General features: G+C 37.8%; 1 protein-coding gene across 2 annotated transcripts in view; it reads right to left on the bottom strand.

Annotated features, from left to right (window-relative positions):
* Positions 1-20,515, bottom strand: part of LOC133981562 (NT-3 growth factor receptor-like) — a 270,283-nt gene extending 249,768 nt beyond the window's left edge. For both annotated transcript variants that reach the window (XM_062420326.1, XM_062420325.1), the window contains exon 1: positions 20,147-20,515. In XM_062420326.1, the coding sequence (XP_062276310.1) occupies positions 20,147-20,424 (278 nt within the window). In that variant the 5' untranslated portion in view covers positions 20,425-20,515. The remainder of the gene's footprint in view (positions 1-20,146) is intronic.
* Positions 20,516-25,899: the final 5,384 nt, after the last annotated feature.

Raw genomic sequence — 25,899 nt, 5'->3', positions numbered from 1 at the left:
ATTATGATTACAGTAATGGTCTCGAATTGCATTGGTTTGGTCTCGGTCTTGACTCGGTCTCGCCCCCCCTCCGTATTGGTCTTGTCTTGGTCTTGGTATGCTCTGGTCTTGACTCTGTCTCGGGTTAGGTGGTCTTGACTACAACATTATTTTCAGGGTCAAATTTGACCAATATTTTACATGTAAGAGTTGTTAAAACAACATATACACATTTTTTTAGCTAGATTTTTCCTAATGTGACCCACAGAATAAATAACACAAATAAAAATGCTTTTATTTTTTTTATTTTTGTGCAGCTGATTCACATTTTTATATATGCAAATGAACAAGTTTAACCCGTGCTTATTTAAAAAAAAATCAGCATTCAAATATGTTGTTGTATTCATCATATTCTATAAATTGAATGTCTTATTATCCATAAGATTAATCAAATATATATATTTATGACTGATGAGGAATTTATGTGTAGAGACTAATTATGAATCAGGATATGAACAGTTGTCTATTGACTACTGTTGTCTATTATCTGCTGCTTGGTGCTGAGCGGTATTGAGTTTTTCGAGCTTTTCAGTGAGAACAGCTGCCTGTTGAAATGAAGTGCATGACTGAGACTGAACCAACCCAGTTAACTGTGAGCAGTGAAATGAAAACAATGAGCTAAAACAGTGTGAACATCTCTGTAGAGCTGAGGAGAACAGTAAGAGGTGATCATTCTCTGACACAAATTATACATAACCACTTAACACAATGTTACTATAACAATATTGTTTCTTGGGGCCATATTCTATAGCAATAAGTATCCAATACAACTGAATTATTTCTCAGCTCACTGGTACTGACAACAGCTCAAGACAAACTTTAACCCAGCTTTAAAGAATCATTAACAATCCAACCAAACTAACTCATTTGAACCTTTCTCATATTTTAAAGACAACTTGATGTAAACACGACAAATCAGATGAGGTTTGGATTTAAGACAGAAGCAGCAGATATCATAACTCCTAAATGTGTGAGTCAGAGCTCCATTTCCTCTGTGATTGTGCAGGTGACAGCCTGGTGGTACGACTTTAAATAAGATCACTCCGACACAAGTCAGACAATCCATTACTGAAGGAGTTGGAGGCAGATGGCGGTGCGTGACATCATCAGACCGTCGGAAACATGATGTAAACCGTGAGTGAAGTCAAATCAGCTCTCATCTCCAATTCTGAATTGAGCAGAAATGTCAGTTTTTACTTCAGTGTGTAAGTTCTGCTGCAGAATCACTTTCTCTGACGTTGATGTTTTTTTTTTTTTTTACAGCCGAGCACGAGGCATGACTGCTTCTCGTCTATCTGCACACTACAGAACCGAGGTTAATGACAGTCATTTACTAATGAGCCATACATGAAAACAGTTGACAGTTTGGCTGTGATTTTATCTTTTCACAGGATATCCAACATTTCTTGTCACACTGTAAATGAGATCTGTTTTAAACACAAAACAACATCAAAAAACTGAGTTCTTTATGATTTTTGATGTTATTCTTTATCACTTTTAAGGTTATATTAGATTGTCTTATTTATGTTCATCTTGAGAATGGTTACAACAACATTTTTATTATTTATGTATTTTTATATATATTCTTAAATGTACTTATTTATTATTATTATTTATCTATATTATTATCTAATTTTTTTTTGTATATGTTTACTTTATTTTAATGTTATTTTATTCATTCATTTATTTTAGACTATACAGATACTGGATTCTCAGTATCTAACATTTCCGGTTTTACTCATTTTATTCTACAGTGACTTTATTTTAGTCTTTCCTTTTATATATTTTTAATATTTTTTATCAATCTTTTATTACCTTTTTATTTGATTTATTTTTACATTTCTAACCTACCTCTGGTGTTTCCTCATTGCAGATTCTTGAGAGGTATGACATCGTTTCCTGAGTACCTATTTTTGAATGATTTAGTTTTTCCAGTTTGTTTGTTCCGACTATGTAGAGCACTGTGTTACATTTAAATGTATCAAACGTGCTATAGAAATAAAGTTTGATTGCTTGATTGATTGATAGTATTAATTGAATGAATGAAGCCCACCATGGATAGAGGGTTCCCTCTGAAGACACTTGTATGTCAGCTCAGTGTAAATGTGAACTGTACTGGGCAGGGCTATGGTGTAGTGTAAACACACACACCTTTACACTAATCCCCCCCAGGGTGTGTGAGCAGAGTTTACACAGGTCAGAACTCCTGATTATTTTGGGTGGGGGTTCATGCACACAGGGCCTCTCCTGGCTTAGTGTAGCAAATAGCCAAAACATTCAGTTTAGTGAACTGAGAATTTTTTCTAATTATTTAAGTCTGCTGCAATAGTCCTGCAAACACAACTGTTATCAGAAAAGCAAATACACTCCTCTGTTGAATCTTGTGTAAAGTAAGTTACACAGCTGACAGAGTACTCTGGTCAATTGAATGGAAAGCAACTGAACTTGATGTCTATGAAGACATTTCGCCTCTTATCCAAGGGGCTTCATCAGTTCTTGCGTGTCTGACAACAAGTCCAGTTGCTTTCCAATCTCCCAGAGATACTATGACCTGGACCAATGAGAACATTCACAGACAGATCTGACAGACACTGACGCTGGAGCTCTGCAATAGAACCACAGACTTTTATCGAGACTCAAATCAAAATGAGTTTGTTTTAAGACATATTTTGAATGGCACCATTGTTTTATGATCTTAATCTAAAAAACTATTTCCACAGCACTCAAAACTGTCACAATAACAACAAGTGATCTCATACTCGCCACTGTCTGGTCTCACTTTTTCTTTTTCACATTAATAGCGATTGGTTCTGCTTTGTCATTCTTTCATTTTGGTGTTATACTGCCATGAACACACAGCACTTCCTGTGGGGGGGGGGGGGGGGGGGGGGGGGGGGGTTGGCCTGCACCTTCAGTGGGTTTCAGGTGAAGAGCTTGGAGCCATGAAGCACATGTATATCCTATGCATATGTTTGTACTATACAGCTGTGTAATTGGTCAACTGATCTCTAGGGAGAGTAAATGGAACAGCCAGGCTGCTGTGGGAACATCTGCATTACTGTAACATTATAGAATGTATGCATGGTTGATCAGCCATTGCAGTGTATATTCTGAACGCTGAGCTTTTTTACTTGTCTTATTTGTCATTCCGAGCTCATCTTCACTCATGCAAAAAAATAAAGTAGCATATTCAAATATGAAGCCGCACAGTCACAGTTATTATCGTTCCTGTACTGTCAGCCTGAGCATTGAAAAGACAGACCTACTGTCCCTTTAGCCTCTCTTCTTCTTTCTATATGTGCTACCATGCTACTGCACCAGATCTAGAAAAGGTATCAGAGCAGCAGGCGACGGCCTTGCTATGGGGTAGATCGACTCAGAGCCTACAGGTGGATGTTGGGTTGAAATGATGTTTGAAATGCAATAAGAACAGCTTTCAGATAAGTGGTGTGGCAGCAGGCATGCAGCAAGAGATTGAGCAGAACACTGATGGTCTAACTACACCACCATGGTAATACATTGCGTTGGATTTATTTTGCAGGCATGTTATTAGAGCAGTAGAGTCTAATTTACTACCTGAACTAGCTTCCCAGCAGCAGTAATCAGTCTAATCCTAGTCAGTGTTAAGTATTGGTGTTACCTAATACATTTGTACTCTTAATTTAGAGTATGAGACTGTCACGCAGCCTATGAAACATCGGGAACACGCTCACCCAGCAGGGATCGCTGTTTTCCACTTTCCCATTCACATATCCAGAAAGATCATCTATATTTATCCTGAGGAACAACACACATCACACACACCAGGCTGATAATGGAGGCTTTATGGTACACTTTACATTACATCCTTGTCACTATCCTCCATTATTAACACTGAACTGATAGCACAGACTGGAACACCATAATCAATGCCTCTGCACCGATAAAGAAGTACTGTCTGTGTGTGTGTGTGTGTGTGTGTGTGTGTGTGTGTGTGTGTGTGTGTGTGTGTGTGTGTGTGTGTGTGTGTGTGTGTGTGTGTGTGTGACCTTATTATGTGTGGGCTGTAGAGGGAAGTGATTCATTGCCATGAACCACAAGAATTCATACATCAGTGTAACCTACACACATTCTTTCTCTCTTCTCTCTCTCTCTCTCTCTCTCTCTCTCTCTCTCTCTCTCTCTCTCTCTCTCTCTCTCTCTTTCCCTAGCAGACACACACACACACACACACACACACACACACACACACGTACAATATTAAGACTCATGCAGTATTGTGAAACACTATAAACCACACATCATAGAGCGTGTAACTGGCAATCACTGAGATACAACACTGGGCCTCCTTAACACACACACACACACACACACACACACCCCTATGAGCCCTATGAGACAAGTAAGACAACAATTGTGGTGATCCAGTTTTCTAAATCTGATCTACATTACACTTTGGAAACATTTTAAACAGGCTATGGTTATTATATTTATGATATAGAATTAGATGCTGTTTATTGAAAATTTGGATTATAGTGCGATGCTTATTTCTAATCAGTCCTTCAGTTGACCCATGAACCATTGGTACTTAGACAATTGGTTCTGACCCATGGACCCTCATTAGATATGGTTATGCTGTTTAAAGTCTAACCTTCAGTATGTTATCTATGTTGTAACAAGTGTTTGCCAGAGAAATGGAAAATGGAGATGGAAAAACAATTGTGCTGCAAACTGGCAAACAATAGAAACCACAGGTGCCACACTTTTTAACACCCGTTGCTACAGCTGTTAGCCATAACGCTACCAGAACAAAGCTAATTAGCATGTGAAAATAGGAGTGTGCTGCAACAACAGGCTGATACTTTTATAAATGAGGTTTCCCAACAGCTGATTCAACCAGAAGAAGGTTGTCTGATGCAACCAATAAAGATGCTATTGAATGATTGCAGACTGAGACAATGCATATGTGCTTTTTTTTAGACTGTTTCAGACAGTTCTTAAAGATTTTGTGTGCTAATTCAGTCAGAAAAAAGCCTTTTGTGGAACGTTAATGTAAGAAGTGTCTTTTTTTCAATTTTAGATGTATTGTTTTATTTTATTTTATTTTTCATAAATGTATTAATGTACTCTTTCTGAACACAGCCAACTCTCAGTTAGGCTGTGCCCCCTGTTCATTCAAAGAAATGTCACATTAGTGTCATGATACATTAACGCTTTCAAATGAGTTGAACCACAGTAAAGACTGGATGATTTTGAACAACTCAAATTCATTACAGTCATTAGGGTTGTTAGGGTTAACTAAATTGAAACCAACTACTTTCATGTTTTTGGACTAACTAGCTGATATCCAACTACTGACAACTGACTGAGGGGCCAAAGGTAATCCGAACAGATAATGCATCTCTTCAAGGGAACAGATTGGATATCTTAAATAATTCAATTCTATTATATATCTTGATGTGATTAGCACCAATTAAAATACATTTCTTGCAAAAAATGTTACATAAATTGCTAACACATATGTGTCTTGTGTTTAGAAAACATGGAGAAATTAAAACATGAGTGCTTTTAGTCCTATTTAGAACATGGGGCAGAGCTGCACTTCAGCCTCTTGTGGCCGAAAATGAATATTGTAAGAACAAACGCTCAAAAATGATCCTCTAAAAAACAGAAAAAAAAAAAAAAAGATCTGCCAAAACGTATTTTTCACCTGTTTGAGAAAATGGATCAGTGGATTTTGCGTCTCAGGGCGTCCGTAGAGAATACACGACATCCCTGCTATAAAGCCAGCAGTCAGAGATTGTAAAGAAGCTCGGCACTGTGTGTTCTCTTTATATGAAGGCTGCTTCAAAATGAGTATCTTCTAATAAAAACACCTAATTACAGTAAAAGCTCACCTTGCATGCAGCCTGTGTCATTGTCCTTGTAAACAGTAACATTAGACATTCCTCTGACCTGTTTGTGATCCGTAATTCCGGAAATTATTGACATTCCTCCGTCAGTGTTAGTGCATTACTGAAGAAAATATTGACGCATATCTCATTTTAATGGTAGAAAGTGCAGCAAGTATAATTGACAGCTTTTTAATATCGACATCAGCAGAGCATTGATCCTCAGACATTGACGTTATGTCATAATGTGTTTCATAAACAGCTCTGTTAGATACATAAAGATGAAAAAGAGGACACAGTCATGCTTTCAACAGCGTTACTGTTAGCTGGATGTTTCGGTGAAAGCCAATGAGGTCAGAGTGACACAGAGAGTTTATTTCACTGCAGAATAGAAATGTTAAAATATAGAGTTTATTATTTAACAGCAGCACACGGTGTGACATGTCATTGTAAGGTTTTTTTTTTTTTTTTTTAAATAATGACAAAATTACACACCTAACAAGACCCAATTTTGGAGTCTTCTTTCATTTGAATTATTCATATAATTTGTATATTTTCATGTTATTTATAATGTACTTAATAATGATTCTAGTGTCAGAAAATAGGGTTAATGTTGATTGTCCAGCTACATTTGTCTCCTCAGTGCAATCAGATTTTTTTCTCATTGTACATGTTGTATATGAAGCATGCTTCAGATCTACTATATATGGTATGTATCAATATAAATATAAATGTAAAGTATAATTTCAACAGGTGACACATAAAAAGCACAGATCTCTTATAACTTTAAAGCTCCTGCAAACATTTGAACTCTTCAGTATTTATCTATGGATTCAAACATTCAGGACTACAATGAGCAGCAATTTAAAGTCATCTTTGGAAGGGAAAAAAAATAGCATTGTTGTTAGGAGTTAAACACTTTAAAGGTAATCTGCCTCATCAGGACTGTGTAGGTAGCAGGTGTGTGTAGGTGTGTGTAGGTGTGTGTAGGTGTGGTTAGATAAGACACTTGACTGACAACTGAGGTAAACAAAGGGAACGGTTCATTCTTAACTTTGGGGATGGTCACTTCAGATCTATAAGTAGTAGATGAGTCAAACCCCACAACTATAACCTGTTCCCAACTGAGCCCCGCCCAGAACACAGTCAACAAAACAATAAGAACACTAATCTGTCATGAGAAATTAGCAAAACATGTTTAAACTCAGACAGCATGTAGTCTTCATAACATAGTAACAAGATGATTGACAACTTTCCAGGACCTTTACTTCAGTGACTACAGGTCGAACATGGGCGAATAATGAAGGAATAAATAAATAAGGGATTCATTAAACACTGCCCTGTTTCTTAACTGCACCTGCAAATCTACAACTGTGTCTCTATGAACAATGCTGGAAAAAGCTAGACTCCTGCTAAACCCCACCACCCATTCATATGAAGAATACACTCTGTGACTCAAACAGTTATTGTCAAAATAGTTCAGTAGTCCACCACTGTAAGCTCCATGTTTTATCAGCTCACTCCTTAGTAGTTAATAGTATGCTCATGGGTGTATGCTAGCTGGCTTAGCCGAGATAGTCAGTTAAACTGACAAATAAGAGAGACACTATTAAGCTCAGTTATATGGTAAATGGTAAATGTACTGTACTTATATAGCACTGTTCTAGTCCTTTGACCACTCAAAGCACTTTTACAGTACGTGTCACATTCACCCAATTAACACACATTCATACACTGATGACAGGGACAACCTGCTCATCAGGGGGAAATTAACATTCACACACACTCATACACTGATGGAGCAGCCATCAGGAGCAATTTGGGGTTAAGTATCTTGCCCAAGGACACATAGACATACATAGCCCGGAATCAAACTTCTGATCTTTCAATTAGTTGACGACCAGCTCTAGCTCCTGAGCCACAGCCGTTTCCTTGGAGACATGATGCTGCGTTTTTATTCCACCTTTTGAATGAAGTCATGCAGAACCAGTTTAAACACGTTCGATTCGTGACGTGGTCTGGCGGCCCATCCTAAGAACTAGTTCTGAGATGGAAAAATGTACTTACAAAGTATGAAAGTAAAAGTCATGTTTTGGTCCTTCTGAGTGATTTTTTCTTTTGTCTTTTGAGATTGAGATCTATGTTCTGAGGGAGACCTGATAGTGAATACATGCATCAAACACACACAGATACATTCCAGCTCAAATAAGATAGCTGCTACTCTTAGTTGACTTTTAACATGGCTTTCATTTTTTCCATATATTATTATATATATTATTATGACATCATTAGATTATTAATAGTGAAGCATCAGTGTTAGAGCAGCATGTTACTGTTGTAGCTGCTGGAGGTGGAGCTAGTTTACACTACTTTATATACAGTTAGACCATAAATAATCATAACACAGCTGTCAGCAGATGTTCTTAGTCCTTACAGGAAACAGAAAAAAGCTGTTTCAGTTAGAGTAAAGATCAAAATATGAGTGTTTACCTTTCTTTCTTTTTTTCCCCCTGCTGTACTGAAATCATAATGAACCGTGACCCCAAAACCCAGTTACATGCTGAACTGTTAATTCTTTGTAACACTACACGCCTACATTCAAGTGATTTGACTTCTGTGTTGCCATGGACGACAACACAAGACAGCAACAGCAGTTCACATGCAGTACAACAAATACAGAGGAAAATCAAAGCAACTCCAAATGTTACAGTACCACACATAAACCATCACAATAATGTAAAAAATCATTCGCATTTAATACATTTCTTTAGCCCTTATTGGACGCTGGATTTGGCCTCTCAGGATACAAACAAGTGTTCTAATCCCCTGATTGGTGGAGCTTGTTGGAGCCAAATGCAGCAAGCAGATATGACTCAGCACTTGAAAACACTACTTCTATTATAAATGTGAAAATAGTAGTTTGGAAAAATAATCTCTCCAGCTAAGGAAGTAAAGAATTATTGGCCCTTTGATTTTTACTGGCTGATGTATTGTAGTTTTTGCTAGCTCCAGTTTGTGCCTATTGTGTGTTGGTATTAGTCATAAAGCTAAGCATCAGTGTGAAGTTTGAAAAATCCAGAAGGTCATATTACAACATTTATTCTTCTTACCATCTGTATAAAAAACATTCCATCTGCTGAACAGTATAAAAAAAAGAAGATTTGAACCCTTTTTGCCCAGCTGAAACAAACAATGGTGGTTTGTTCCATCAGCTGGATGTTTGAGCTTCACTGTGAAAAATGATGTGTGTGCACAGTTTGACACTTCAAGTCTGTTTTTTACATTCATGCTGAAAGTTGAACGTTTCTCTGTTCCATGAATGTCTGAATTTAAGAGCATGATTGGTCACATTACAGCTAGTATTGAAACCAGTCCTGGTTAAATATTCAACTTCTACAAGTGTGATGTAGAAACCTGAAGCCTCCAGTGCACATGCACTGAGAATGGACTTCACAGTGAAGTAGGAGCCATCCTGTGTCCAACAGTTCAACTTCTAAAATGAAATCTATTTGCATATTCATAGATTCTGGAATTGTTAATGAGGCAGGAGACATGTCTGGAGGGGATCTTTGAGGATTCTGGAAATAAGGTTCAAGGTTCAAGATTTGTGTATTGTCATTCAAAAAACTTTCATGCTTTCACATGAAAAGAATTACATTTGCACTCAGGTCCCAGCAGCAAGATAAAGTGACGGTGATCAAAATAAATGATCATTAAAGCTTAAATAATCATCTATAATGTCAAAAAGAAAACCCTCCTATATAAAATAAGTTCATACAGCAGCATGTCCATAGCAGCAGCAGCAGCTCGCTGAGGATCAGTTAGTGAGGTAGGAAGTTTAGCAGACTCACAGCCTCTGGAAAGAAGCTGACCTTAAGCCTTGTTGTCCTGGCCTTGATGCTGCGCAGCCTTCTGCCTGAGGGGAGGAGGCGAGGAGGGCAAACAGTCCATTTGCTAGCTGGGTGGGTGGAGTCCTTCATGATGCAGGAAGCTCTGCTCCTGCACCTGCTGATGTTCAAGTCCTCAATAAAAGAAGGACTGTGACTGATTTGAGATCTTCTGGGCTGATGTGACCACCTCTGTCAGCAGCTGGAGCAGCAGTAAATGCTCTCATATGACATTCTGTCTTTCACAGAAACAGATGTTTATCTCAGAGTGCTTTACACTACATGTCACATTCACATGCACATTCATACATTGATGAGAGGGGCTACCATGCAGGTTGCCAACCTGCTCATCAGAGAGAAACTAACATTCATATACTGTTGGAGCAGCCATCACTTCTGATAGCAAATACTGTTTTGAAGAAGAATCCTGTCTGTATTGTGTTCCGCTCATTTCTGTAACAAACCCTACACCTGTTTTTCATCCAATCACTGGTGGTTTTTTCAGGTACTCAGTGTTCCATCCTCCTGCTCCAATGGCTGCATGTTGCTAATTAGCATTAATGCACTGACCCGTTGACACAGCAGCAGCAAACACCTGGCATCATTTGCTATCTGATAAGGGGAATTTGGAAAATTGAGCATCCATCTACCCATCCATTTTCAATCCCTGTTTATCCTGTTTAAGGTCACGGCGAGGCTGATGCTTCTGCCAGCATGCATTTGGTGAGAAAGATCACACAGCTAACACATATACACAAACAGATTTTAAGAAGTGTATTTGATTATTAACTATAAGTCCATACTGTTGATGCCCTTATCATGTGACATTTGCAGCTTATTTGGGGATTTAAAAAAAATTCTATTTAAATAAAGAGTTAAATAACAGTGGTGCACACGGCTCACACAATTCTAAAAATGTCTTTTTAATTATTTCAGTCTGCTCCCCACTAAGTGCTGATGAGCCCAGAGGAAGAAAATAACCGACTAAAACTCAGTGTCACATTATCACTTTAACAGCATCTCAACCCCAGACTGTCTAATCCTTCTCACATCCTCACACACACACTCACACACTCTCACTCTCACTCACACACACACACACACACACACACACACACACACACACACACACACACACACACACACACACACACACTCATGGACAGTCGCTGACATGATGTGGGCTGTCACATTGACATGGTATATAATGGCTGCTAATGTTATTGGATTTTTTGACAAAGCGTAAGCACAGCAGCTCATTCATTCTGCTTCAGCCTCAGGGCACACAACGGTGACTAGTGAGGTCACAACACCCAGCACCCGCCTTGTTTCATATCATAAAGTTAATGATATTCCAGAACCTTCTGCAGATAATCATTAAAAAACATGAGTTATGAACTACTTCAATTATATAAAAGTTTATGAAGCTCCATGCTAATGCGAGGCTAATATTATCATACTGTGACAAGAAGTGAATGGTAAGGTGCCGTGATTTATGTACCTGTAATAGATTTTAATAATTTTATCAAAATAGCAATAGCAGAACAATGTAGCAAAAAAAGGTGTATTCACTGAAGGGAAATATTCTGTCAGCTTGTTGAGATCTGTGTGACTGAGATGTTTTGCCTCTACAATGTAAAGTATTTGAGAGGAAGTCATTTGTACATCTCAACAGTAATATGTGTATGTAGCATGTAGCTCAGTAGAAAAGAGCTCCAGTGAAAGTGTTTTTCAAAAAGTGGGGCGGCTGTGGCTCAGGAGGTAGAGCGGTCGTCCTCCAATTGGAAGATTGGCGGTTCGATTCCCAGCTCCTCCAGTCTACATGTCCATGTGTCCTTGGGCAAGACACTTAACCCCTAGTTGCTCCCGTTGCTGTGCCAACGGTGTATGAATGAGAGTGAATGGTTAGATTCCTCCTGATGTGCAGGTTGGTGTGGTAGCTGCCTGCCATCAGTGTATGAATGTGTGTGAATGCGGTGAATGAGTTGTAGTGTAAAGCGCTTTGAGTGGTCGAAAAGACTAGAAAGGCGCTATATAAGTGCAGTCCATTTACCATTAACAAGGTCACATGTAATGTTTGAAGCATTGCAAAATGAATGCCATTCAGCTCCATTGTATTGAAATTTTTAATTTTTAATTTTTAATTTTTAATTTGTAATTTTTAATTTATTTATTTGTATTTATTTTTTATTTTTTATTATTTATTTTTATTTTTATTTTTATTTTTATTTTTATTTTTATTTTTATTTTTATTTTTATTTTTATTTTTTATTTATTTTTTTTTTATTATTATTTTTAAACACAGGTATAAACATATATATGCATTTTATTTCCATTTTTGTATACTGTGGGTCACATTAGGAAAAGTCTGGCTAAAGAACTGTGTTTTTACACATCAAAAATGTGAAAAAAGGGTCAAATTTGACCTTGAACGGTATGTAAGGGTTAAGTAATTCATTTAAAATGTAATAATAACTTATTTTACCAGACTAGTTGGAACAAACTGTTAAACGCACACAAAAAAAGAGCCCAGTTCGGTGGATGGCTCGTTGTGAAAATGAGCTCAGTCTACTTTACTACAGTAGGAAAGAAGCATTTCACTTGTGAGTTATTGATCCATCAAGTTGGAAAACGTCAATATATTTCCAAATGTGTTGCATAGCTAACAAACTGTAGTTTTTCTGACAACAACGTGTTCGTTGTTTAGTGACTTCAAGGAAGCTGGAGGATTCTCCAGTTCTGTTTTTCCATCATCTTCTACTGCAGCAGTGGCCATAACAAGTAAAGCACACAAGCAGGCGGGGTGAGGAAAAAAGAAACTGAGAGACAATCATCGATCCTGCTTTTGATTTCAAAGGTTGAATCGAAATCGTGTCACCCCCTTAATTGAGACTGATATCTGAACACATGGAGAGATAAACCAAACTTATCTGCGTGACTTGATACCATCAGGGGTCTTAGCCTGATCAATCACTGTCTTTGTGCAATGTTTATAGTATTTCTATGCTGTAATATAACATGGTCCTGGTTTACTGTGTACTCATGTGATTAAACACAGATGAATTGAGGAATATGCAGCATTTTAAACAGCTGACATAATGAAGACTAGATTTGGACACAGGAACCTTCTTCAAGACAGAGCTGCATGAGCCCTGTCATTAGCTGATACTGTACTTTATTGGTGCATAAATATTCCCAAACAAATAAACAATAAATCACAAATCAGCTGCCACACATTCAACCTGGGGCTGTTGGGGCCCCCAGGATTCAGGGGCTCAGGAGATATCTGCTCTGATCACTTCTCCCTGTCCTGTGCACGAGCATGAATGCCCCCTGCTGCTGACTGGAGGAGTGTTGTGTGGCTTCCTCCATGAAACTGTGTCTACATGCCCATTTACAGAGCCATCTCTTAAAAGCAAACAGATCACAGCTCAGTGTGTGTGTGTGTGTGTGTGTGTGTGTGTGTGTGTCTTTCTATCTTTGAGAGGACCAATTTAAGTTAGGCTTAGAGAATGCATTATGCCAATAAGTGTCCTCCCAAGGATATAAAGATAAACATGTATGTGTGGGTGTGTGTATGCGGGGGGAAGGGAGCTGTCCGTGTATGTGGTGCTGATTTCAAAAAGGTCTGTACTTTTTCCCCTGCTGTCCGTTTCGCTGTTATCTTTGATCTCTTTTTTCTTTGTTTCTCTCTCAGATGTGCCTCCTCTGTTCTCTTTTTTGCCCAACCCACTTGTTCACACACACACGCACACACACACACACACACACACACACACACACGCACACACACATTCTCTCCCTCTCGCTCTTTCCCTCTTCCATTTTTTCTTCTAGAATCATGAACTAGAAACAACGCTTCCTTATCACAGTGTGCCTCTCATTTTCTGGGTTTTCCACTCCTTCCACTAAATTTTCTGTGACTAGTGGGAAAAACAAGCTCTCAGCGTGAAAGCGTGGCTGTGTCGCACTCTCCTACACACAGTGGTGGGTGGAATGCAGGACTCAGGAATCACTGATGCGGCAACTTCTTTTTTTTTCTCTCTGAATATTCTCACAAGCAAACGAATCAATAATGAAGTGAGGTTTTGTTCCAGCAAAATAATCAGCGTCTATCACGACCATAACCTCGTTAAGTTCTCTCTTCCTGACTGTTTTTTCCAGCCTTGTAAAGAGTTATTGATAATCGCATCTAATTCCACTCTTCGAGCCGTGATTCTACAGTTACAGCTCCTCTTTTTTGTTTTCTTTTTTCCATTTTCTTTTCCAATCATTGCTGCACTGTGTGATCCTAATGTGATGTGATGTGTTGACTGCTGCCAGCTGAAAGGCTTCATACAGTATCTGAGGCAGAGACGGTGAGGAAGACAGAACAAGCAAGAAATCTTGCAGTAAAAAGAAGAAATGGAGTTGTACTGTTCAAAACACAAGTGGAAAACTGCCAGTCCAAAGTGTTTTTGTTTTTTTAATTTCCTCCTTTCTTATCAGTTTTTATTGATCCTTGATTTGTCCTTGTCACGGTGCACGTAAAGCACTTTGAGCTGCTATCCTTGTATGAATATGCAAGGTTATCGTTTTCATGATTTCATTTCTTTCCTAAAAATCGCTTCACCCAGACAACTTAAATCAATGAAAACACAGATGATTTCATATTAAAGAGATAATCATTGAAGACACGTGTTCTGAGCTGATCAGGATCAGGACCAGTCCAGCTATGATTTACAGGGATTTCATTGGTTAATAAACAAAACAAATGTGGATCCATTCTTTACTTAGTTGTGTCCATGTCAGCCTGCTAGTGCTGCAGCACTGCTCTTATTTATGACAATGCAATTCAATCAATCAATCTTTATTTGTATAGCGCCAAATCACAACAAAAGTCATCTCAAGGTACTTTACACATAGAGCAGGTCTAGACCGTAGTCTTTAATTTAACTTAAAGAGACCCAACATTCACACATGAGCAGCACTTAGTTACAGCAGCAAGGAAAAACTCCCTTTTTAATTGTGTAAATTTAAAAAAAAAATCTCAACACACCAGTGCAAGTTACTCCCAGACACCTAGAATGAGAAAATGCATGGATCTACTAATAGTTCAAATGTTAACCAACCTGTGTTCTCCTCTCAGAGCAGTGTTTAATCATACAGGGAACAGCTGCTCTGTGTCAGTGGTTAAAAGGACAAACATCAGCAGCTAGCAGCAGATCATATCAGCTGTGGTTAATGAACATTAACTCTGTGAGTTATTATTTTATTAGCGTAATAATAATAATAATTATTGTTTATTTGTTTCATATTATTTATTTATGTTTAAGTTTATTCTATCCACTTGTTTTTTAATGCTGAATTTCTATATTTATTTGAATGTATGTGTATATGTATTCATACATGTGTGTAAGTGTAGGTATGGGTGTACATGTGTATTTATTGTATATATATTAGTACTTATTAATTAAGAGTATTTTGGGGAATACTTAAATACTCTGAATTATGTGGATAGACTCTTTTTTTTCTTCCTTATTGCTGAGCCTGTTATGGGGGGGGGGGGGGGGGGTGTTATATGTTGTGTTTGTTTTCAATTTAAAAAATCAATAAACATACATCAACTCTGTGAGTAGCCTGATGGTGTTTTTGTAATTCCAACCAGTGTAATGACTTATGTCTATAGGGTCTTCCTGTGTAGACCCTATGGACTTATTCCTTTTTATTTGATTTTTTTATTGGATTTATTTTGCTTTGCATAAATAAGGACTGTCTGCAGCACAGCATTTTAATAATATCTGCTGGTTGGTATTTAGTATTTATGAACAGTGATCACATTCACATTACCTCTGACATCTGACACCATAAACTAAACAATGTGTAAATGAGAACTACTATATCTTTAATTCAGCTGCAATAAAATGGAATATGTGATCATACAGAGCAGGAGACTGAACCGAGGTTCAAACTGTACTTATCCCGACAATTCATTTGATAATGACAGAAGAGCTGCAGCTGCAGTGTTGACAACCCCGCACTATATTACCATGCATCAATAAGGTCATTATGAAAGTATGAGTTAAGGCTGTGAACATTTTCTTATACACACACCACAAATCCTGGGTTTCCCTTATCTTCTGAGTCACTGCATTTGGAAGCATGAAGAGCAAATTAATTTGACTGCGAGTGGCACCAAGGTCGAATTCACACAGATGGAGAAAAAACGATCTGAACGAGGCTCAAACTAAGATGCGGAGGGGATTTTGCTTTTCAAGGAAGCAGTGACAGCTCACATCTAAAGCACTCACACTCACAACGCTGCTGCTGTTGAGATGCAGAATGCAGCGGGAGATGGGAAACTGACGAGGAGAGACAGCCTCTGTGTGTGTGTGTGTGCGTGTGTGCGTGCGTGTGTGTGTGTGTGTATGTTTTGCAGGCTAAACAACAGAGTACGGAGCAGAGAACATGGACATACAGCAGCAGCCAGTTCCACTTCCTTCCACAACGAGGATCTGATGGACTATAGACTGTGAATGCTGGCTGAAATGATCTTGGGAAATCCCTCAGAGCAGAAAAACACACACACGCACACACACAAACACACACACACAATGCCACCAACACTACTACAAGGTGGCGAAAAGGAATTTCATGTAAAAAATGTTGATCTTTTATCTTAACACCCTGTCAACATTGTTTTCTACTTTCACACCAAAGAAGCACAGTGAAGTCAAGTGAAGTGAGGCTGAGTCGTATAACACACATTTCCTAAACACAAAGTCACACAACTCAATCTTTACTATGATGCAATGAAGCCATTTCCCATCAACTCATGCCACTGGAAATGTATATTTAGCTGTCTGAATTAAGGCTGGGCGATATGGGCAGAATCAGATATCACAATATTTTTGACCAAATGCCTTGATATCGATAATTTGACAATATTATAGGAATGACTACCAGTGCTTTTACAAAATATTAACGCAATGAGATTTTTGATATATAATCATCAGTAATGTGGATATAATGACTAAGTGAATAAAAAAAAAAATATAGAAGTCATTTTACTGTAATGCAGCCTTTAAAAGCAGGAAAAGACATTTATTCCATATCACCATATTACCATATTCAAAATCTAAGATGATATCTATAAAATTTTGCAATATCAAAATCCTACAGCTTTATTGCCCAGCCCTAGTCTGAATTCATGCTACATAATATCAGCTGTTTCTTTTAAATAAAGCTTTCTATACAAGTCATCTGTTCCATGGATTCTATTTAAAGGATGAGTTCAGATGATTTGAAGTTGAAATACAATACTTTACATGGCCATATGAAAGCTGAAAGAGTAATGTGCTACTGTAATCAGTCCTATGTAGTGACCCTACAGTTGGAGTTCATTCATTTCCAAAGTTAGTCTTTTTAGGGTTGAAATTTCCCTCAACTGAGATAATGTGATGGGTCGACCTCAAGCTGACACTCAGTATTACAGTAGATAAAACTACTCACTTTAGAAAGTAACACTGTCAGGATCAGTTTAAACACAGCTGTTCATGTTAGCTGACACTAGCTGGTTGTACATGTCTCTAGAAGCAGAAGAAGGATCACAGACAATCATCACAATGATTCCAACTTACTGGATATTATCACAGTGATGTCAAAATCAATGTCTTTAGACTGAACTGGAGAACAGCACAGAGGCTCAATACAATTCAAGAGTTTGAATTTTCAGTGCAAACTTCATTTTTTGTAATGTAGTTAAACTTAAGGATACATCGTGTTGTATTTCAGATATTTGTCATTAGATATCATAACTGACCATTTGAAAATTCAGAACATATGGAAATGCACAACACATATAATATATGGGTCAATGATGGGTTTTTTTTTTGTGTCCATGTGGTTTAATCAAATTTAAAGGGTTAAAATGTGAAAATAAACATATGAATAACTTGCACACATTATTTTTTGTGGACCCAGCATGAAATGTCTGCTTTTAATTTTAGAATATATTAGAGGATTATGGCAAAAAAAGTGGTGTAACCATAAAAACTTAATAATATTTATATATAATAAAATATATATTTATAAAAAATAATTCAACTTGCTTAAAAACAGTAAATTCTCAATAAAACACCATATCAACTAGTTTGGCATGATCTTACATTATAACTTTTATATTAAATAAAGGTAATGGAATACAATTGTTCTAAATATTACATTTACTCTGGGTTACCATGGAGATCAGGAAACATTTACATGTTTTATTAGTATGAGGTGCAAATGTCATTTCAAATGACATAAACCAAGAAAAATATTAAATGTACATTTTAACAAACCTGATGCTGCTTTTAAAAATAGTTTTTAAGATATTTTTGAATTGCTCATTTTGCCAACCCTTATTTGTCACTGACCCGTATACATCAACCACAAGTGTGTGCAAAATATATGATTCTGTGTTACTTAATGGATTCAGCTCTGACCCAAACACAAAGATATGATTGTGAATGCAGAGCACTTTCAAAGCAGTTTACGCGAGGATGCATACAGAATATCCTATGGAGACCACACACACAGACTCAACATGTGAGATTACCTCACAAAGATACCGCTTCACTTGTGACAGATCAGATTTTCCTTATCACCTAACTAAGAAAAATCCCACCAAATCCTGTGATACATTTTGGTTTTGGGGTCTTTTTGTGTGGTTTTAAACCAAAGATGGGAGGATTTCATCAGAGAAATTCAGCCGTCTGTGGTTCTCAGACTCGCTTCCCGAAGAAAATGGGATACCTAAAGTGATTTGGGTCTGTGGTGACTTGTATTCAGTGCCCACCCATAGGAATATCAGGTTTTCACGGGTATTTGGATGACTGCTTGGCGGTTCATCCCAAGGAAACTGACATTTAGACTTTAGATTTGTGCTTATGAGCAACTGAGTCATGACTGTTTTTTTATCATCCAATGAAAAAGCTATTTGGAGATATCTGGGCTTATTGCCTCTCAGGCTGTGCTGTTTCCAGTCATCAAAGGATATAGAAAGGAGGTATTTAGGGAGATACTGCAGCAAGTGACAGGGGAGACAAATAATGATATTTAAAGGGACAAAATCAGGAAATGCTTTTCTGCTTTGCTGCACTTTAGTCAAGAAGCGGGCCTTCCGTATCATCTTCCGGACGCTCACTCAAACTAAAAAGGCCATAAAGCATTGTAGGGTTATGTGATTATCCCCTGTTGTATGGAGTCATTCATGTGACAAAAAACAGGAGGTTTCCAAGAAATTTTGCCCAAGCAACATCTGTCATTTATCAGCAGCGTCCACCAGTGAGTTAAACCATTTATACACAGAATTTACTAAACAGTTGACCTGCTTCTTTCTGTGATTGGTTCATAGAATATATGTGTCTTAGTTGCTGTTAATAATGAAATGACATTCCTGAAAAGAACATTGATTATTTTGTTGCCCGTCTCATGGTTTACTTATTAATTGAATGTTGGATTATGACTAGTCGACATAATCTCTCATGTTTAAAAACTTTTCATATTACAATGAAATGAGTATGGAATCATTAACTATAAGGGTTAAAACAACTAAATATAATAACAGAATTGTGCATATTCTTACTCATTTAATTCATTTAAAATAGATATTATTGAAGTGTTTTTTTAAAGCTAGTTAGCTGCAGAGTGTGCTCAGTGTAAAGCAGTACAGGACATACATTACAGGCTACTGAGTGGATTTATTCAAACAAAGTCAACTGGGATTTCCAGTCAATTAAATTTTTCTCAAGTATTTCAGTTCTTCAGATTTCCACATCTTTCACAGTAATGATTGAACTGTTTTTAACAATACAGATGAACAAGAAAATGAAAACTGTCAGTAAAGCTTGAGTTAAGTTTAAATTCAGTTTTGGGTAAGGTTTCTTTTTTTTTTTTTAATGTCCATTCTTTTATTTATGTAAAGTTTTTAATTCAGAGTACACACTACTAATGATGTAAAGTTTATCTGTATGTATTTTCCAAAAGACAACCCCCTATTTAACAAAAAAGTACATTTTCAGGGCATGGATTACTGCGTTTTTTGCCTGGTAAAGGAAAAACTGACGTCAGTTTAAGAGTATCCCATAATATCCATAATATCTGGATACATGGATGTGTCTCATAAAAGATTTTGTCTATTCTGCAGGTGATCATGAATGTGTGAGGGTTTTTTTCCACCCCAAAAATAATATATATATATATTTGTTTGGAAACATAACCAGGGTAACCTCAGCTGGAGTGTTTTTCCATTTACAGATCAAATAAAAGCACCGACACACAGCAAGGACGTTTCTGAGAGCTTTGTTCTGCAGCTACAGCAGCACTTACATGGAGGTGATGTTCTGGACAAGGTCCTCGATGCTCCCGGTGCTGTTCCCGGCGCTCCCGGCGCCCTGGAAGGACAGCAGGGGGAAGAATTTGCTGTTGTCGGACTTATTGCAGTAGATCTCGGTGGGCGAGCAGGTGCAGGTGGGCGGACAGTCCAACAAGGAGCTCAGGTAGTTGTGAAATAAGACGCTGAGCATAAAGAAAACCCTCCAGCAGCACCATATCCTAGGAAGGCGACGGACGCCGAATGCGCCAAATAACGCATGAAATCCATCCATGCTGTCACGATTCAATTTCTTCGCAACTTTGCGGCGCAGGAGCGATGAAAAAAAGACTCAAATCCTCTTTTCAAGGTCCGCTCCGCGCGTACGTGGGTGTATGAATGCGTAACCGGTGTTCTTACTTTATTTCTCTCAAAGGAGTCCAAATGTTAAAATGAAAAATCTCCCCTCATGTCCGTTCATATCCATATGTGTGTGTGTGTGTGTGTGTGTGTCTGTATGTGTGTGTGGTTATGTCAGAGATATTGATGATGCCAGTCACGGCTCTCCTGCTCATTTATAACCCTTAAAAATCACCGCTGGGAAGGAAAGAAAAAAAGAAGAAGAAGAAGGAAAAGAAATCCCTAAAATATTCCAATTATATGACATGAAGGAACACGGCCAGTCCAATTCTTTTTCTCTTCACCTTCTCTCTCTGCATCGTTTTATGTCATCCCTCCATCTCTCTCTTTCTCTCTCTCTCTCTTTCTCTCTCTCTCTGTCTGGCGCTGTTGCTGGTACCAAGCAGTGGGAATGGTGGGGAGACTTAGAAAGACACAGGGAGAGAAAGGGAGCGAGAGCGGGAGCGCGAGAGAGAGAGAGAGAGAGAGAGAGAGAGAGAGAGAGAGAGAGAGAGAGAGAGAGAGAGAGAGAGAGAGAGAGAGAGAGAGAGAGAGAGAGAGAGAGATGTGACTCCATCCTCTGAGCTTCAAGTCCCACCTACTGGGCAGAGTGGAAACTGACACACATGCGCGCGCACATAGGGGTACACACTCGGCTTTAGTGATGGTGATAACTTCATAATGTATTAGTAGCAACAACAGTAACGTCATTCCATTTCTAGCATTGGTTGACATTTTTGATTATTTAAAGGAAATAAAAAGTGATCCCAGGTCTCACAAAGCAGGGCTGGATGATGAGTCCCAGGTTCACTGTGTATGAATGGGTTATAGGTCATTTCATGAATTACTAAATGTGTATAGGAAATTAACTGTGTTATCACCTACAGTTATCTTGTGAGCCTGAACTATGAGCACCATATAAACTAAAAAAGTGTTTTATCATATTACCTTGAACTAGGGAAGGTACCTTACCTGTTCTATCAGAGATGGCTAACACTGATCCAACACTGGTGGTAACCATTCTGAAGTTATAATATGTTTGGCCACAGAACAAGCTATAAAAACACTAAAACCAAATATTGTCACTGCAAATAATTGTTACAGTGATTGTGTTGCTTATTTACACATTAGCTCTGTTTTTACTCTCTACCAACTCCTGAGAAAAAATATGTGGCTCTTTAGCTGCTAAATGCTCCACTGTGTTCAGCAGTTAGTCTCTAAATGTATCAGTGTGTTTGTTAGTGGACAGGTAGTGTGCAGAGGATTTATCACAGCAGTTTCATTTAAAACAGCTGTTTGAAAGCTACAAAACCAAAATGATGATTTAATTGAGATGAATTAAAGAGTATGTCATAAGCCTCTGTGGGTTCGTCAATACAAACAAAACCATTTTGTTAAATTGTAGTTTTGTCCATAATTTATATCAGTTATGATAACCAGGGTTGTGAAGGTTACTTTGGAAATGTAATAGGTTACAGATTACTAGTTACTCTATTTAAAATGTAATAAGTAATGTAACTATTTCAATGACTTCATCAAAGTAATGTAACTTATTACATTACATTACTGTTTTTCATGGATACTGACATGATTTATAAGAGAGATCATTTCTTATAAAGCAACATTTATCTCTCATTAGAAAACGTATTCATTAGTAAATGTAGATTTTGGAATATAAAATAAAGATATTTGATGAATAAAGTGGTTTAATTGGTACTGTGACTCCATTTAAGCCCATGTGTGTTCCAAATAAACCCACATCATGATTTATTTACTAAATATAAAAAAATATTGATTTCAAAGAATTAAAAACAGCAATATATGTATTCAGTAACATGTTAAATATTATACACACATAAACAGTGTGTCCAGATGTTTGACTGGTACTGTATGTATTCAGTAACATGTTAAATATTAAAACATGAGGTAAAAACCCTCCTGAGTAAAATCTTAAAGGTGACTTCAGATGTAACCTCCTTTGTAATCATCAACATTTCATCAGTAACTGTCATTTAATGATCAGTAACTGTAACAGATTACACTTACATTTATTTTATAATGAAATTAGGTAATGCTGTTACATGTAACTAGTTACTGTCCATCACCGGTACTAACATTGTACTCATGAAGTCAATAACTAAGTGTTAACATTGAACATTTGGAAGAAGGGGAATGTGATGTGTTATATGTTAGAGGTATACATTGTATAAGAATGCTGACAAATTTGATATAGTCAAAAAATAAATAAAAACATTGTTAAAAAAAAAAAAAAGTGTGAACATTGATACATCAACATCCAACAGGTCAGGAAAACAACAGTTTATCCAGATGATGTAAACCAGTGATTCCCAAACATTTTCTTATAAATCTTGTTAAGTCTCCAATGTCTTAGTCAGATGGAATTAAAACTATTGAAGATGATTCAATCCGATCAGTTATTGAAGTGCGATGCAACAATCAGTGAGCTCTTTAATCATCTGACCGCTCATGCATCTCGCTCCATCACACCTCTATTTAGATGTCATCAGTTATTACCTTGCTGAGTACAGTCATATTATAACTGATATACAGTGTAGGCAAAGTGAAAAAGCAGACGTAAAACTAGAATTTGAACAACAATTTGGACACTTCATTAACTTTTCCTCAAGTGCCAGATTGACATGAACCATACTGACATGAAGAGTCATTAAAATAAAATAAAAAAATCCATGACCTCTAGTGCCACTCCCCACACTATCTTTATGTTTTTTTATCCAAATCACCATCCATCCAACACGTTGGTATTGTTGGGTATTGTATAATGAACAGAGCAGCCTCTAGCAGGGATCTAAGCTCTGAGTCACCCACAAGTCAGCAACAGTTGAAGTGCAAACCCAGAATTTGTGGAACATTTAGTGTCATATCTGCAGAATCATACAACATGAACATATTTTCTGGGGCTGTGATGAAAGACCAATGTCAGTAGAAAAAAGTAACATAAAAAGATGAAATCCTTGAGAAAGTAATCCCTTAAAAAAAGAGATCTGAGTCATCATCGTAGCCTGCACTACCCCCCCCTCTCTCTCTCTCTCTCTCTCTCTCTCTCTCTCTCTCTCTCTCTCTCTCTCTCTCTCTCTCTCTCTCTCTCTCTTTTTTTTTAAAAGCTCCACTTAATTTGTGCTACTTGAAATACACCTGTAGTTTTAGAGAACTGTTTGATGTTCAGTTCTGTGAGGGGAATCACAGTACACACACACACACACACACACACACACACACACACACACACACACACACACACACACACACACACACACACACACACACACACACACACACACACACACACACACACACACACCAAGAAACTCACTGAGAAGACACTGACAATAAACTCATATCAAACTTACTACAATGGTCAACAACAGTAAAGTCAGCCATTGGTTCCCATTCATTTCTGTTTCACATGAAAAACAACTAGCAGAGACTTGGATGAAATATTGAGTTGTAACACAGTTCACAGATTTCAAATCCATCTGAGATTTGTCGTTTAGCACAGTTTGAAATAGTGAGTACTGTAAAAAAAAAAAAGTGATATTTCTGAAGTAATTATGGCAAATTAAGCAGTGGTGAATTTGCATTTAAAGCTAGGAGAACGTCTTGTTATAGAGTCACTCACTTGCACCTACCTGCCCTGTTTCCTACACACACACACACACACACACCCACGCAAACACACACACACACACCTTTCCAACATTTGAAGGGCTAACAAACATTCACACCCACCTCACTCTGTGATTGGCTAGCTTTGCAGAGGTGAGAAAGGAGCGAGGGTTTTTGTTCATTCTCTACACAACTGCTCCTGTCAGTCTGCAAGAGAACAACTGAGAGCAGCACTGTGAATGTCTTCCATGGAGAGACTCATCTCCATATATAAACAATATATCTCCTCTCTCTGTGACAGCTGGCTTTTCACTCCAGAGTACCTGTAAACAACAACATGTGATATAACCTAGTGTTCATCAAACATAAAGTAAAGTATGTCACCTTTAGTTTCCACGTGGCCCATTTTTTATTTTCAATTTCTCAAATAGAAGTTTTTCCTTCCCAATTACATCACATTTGCATTACTACTCATGTAAGTTGCATATTATTCTACAAGTATAACAGTATAGAAATAATAGATATGTATTAGAACAGGTGATAACACCCTAAATATATATATATGTATATATATATATATATATATATATCTTTTTTCCTTGGAAGGAGGAAAGGTTCATTCACTACACTCAATGACAAGCTTCCTATTTCTCAACATCACAGGTGTGAACATTACATAAGCTACCTTTTATAGCTTTATTTAAATGAGTTACTTTGTGTTGCATAGCATTATGTAACAAAGTAACTGTGACTACGACTCTGGTTATACTATAGAGAGAGGGAGGGATGTCAGTAAAAACAGGCTATATGTGTTATATATGTCTTCAAAGGGACAATATAACACACTACAGTTTTATATAAAATCAAAACCTCTCTATACATCAACAAGATGGCAATAGCCCCGTTTCCACTGCAGGAACTTCGGGGGAATCTGAAGAACAATCTCCCGGAACTTTTACGGGGGCTAAACGAGTCCCTGCCTCGGGGTAGGTACTCCTGTCTGCCCCGAAAAACTCCTGGGTGGGGCTTGACGTTGACTCTGTGCTGATTGGGTAAACTCAAAGCGGGATGTGGCATCAACAGAAAGAGCTAAAATAAGCAGCAGAAGAAGAACAGTAATAGAAAGCGTCTACCGTCATGTACACCAACACACAAACCAGAAACGCAACAACCAGCTCGGCTCCTCCCATGTTTACCTCCTCTTTGTTGTTTTCTTTGTTACGCTTTTGGCGCGTCACGGTCAGAGTCCGGTGGGTCCTATCAACATCCTACTCTGCTATGGAGACATAACGGCCTAGAGGACAGAGTGAGAGGACCTTCCTGTAAAGTTCCCGCCTCTTAAATTTTACCAGGAACTTCCTTAATGGAAATGTGGCAAAAGTCAAAGTGCTTTTTCACTCACGCTGCACAATCATCAAAATCTTTTTAACTCTATGAAATGTTTTGAAAGTTTTACAGTATGTATCTGGGACCCTCGGGTTCACTGTTTGTGTCAGTTGCTTTGTGGTGAGGGAGGCACAGGGGTCAGTAGGTGAGCCTTTCTGTGTGGAGTTTTCATGGTCTCCCTGTGCTTGTATGGGATTTGTCCGGGTACTCCAGTTTCCTCCCATTGACCAAAAACATGTATGATAGGTTAATTCTCCTGTCAGTGCTTGTGACCAAGGTACTGACATAGATGTGGAGTTGGTCCCCAGGGGCTGCACAGTGGCTGCTAACTGCTCCTAGT

The sequence above is a fragment of the Scomber scombrus genome, chromosome 6 (assembly GCF_963691925.1).
Source record: "Scomber scombrus chromosome 6, fScoSco1.1, whole genome shotgun sequence".
Taxonomy (NCBI): domain Eukaryota; kingdom Metazoa; phylum Chordata; class Actinopteri; order Scombriformes; family Scombridae; genus Scomber; species Scomber scombrus.
The sequence above is the reverse complement of the archived record's forward strand: the minus strand, read 5'-3'. Positions and strand labels throughout refer to the sequence as shown.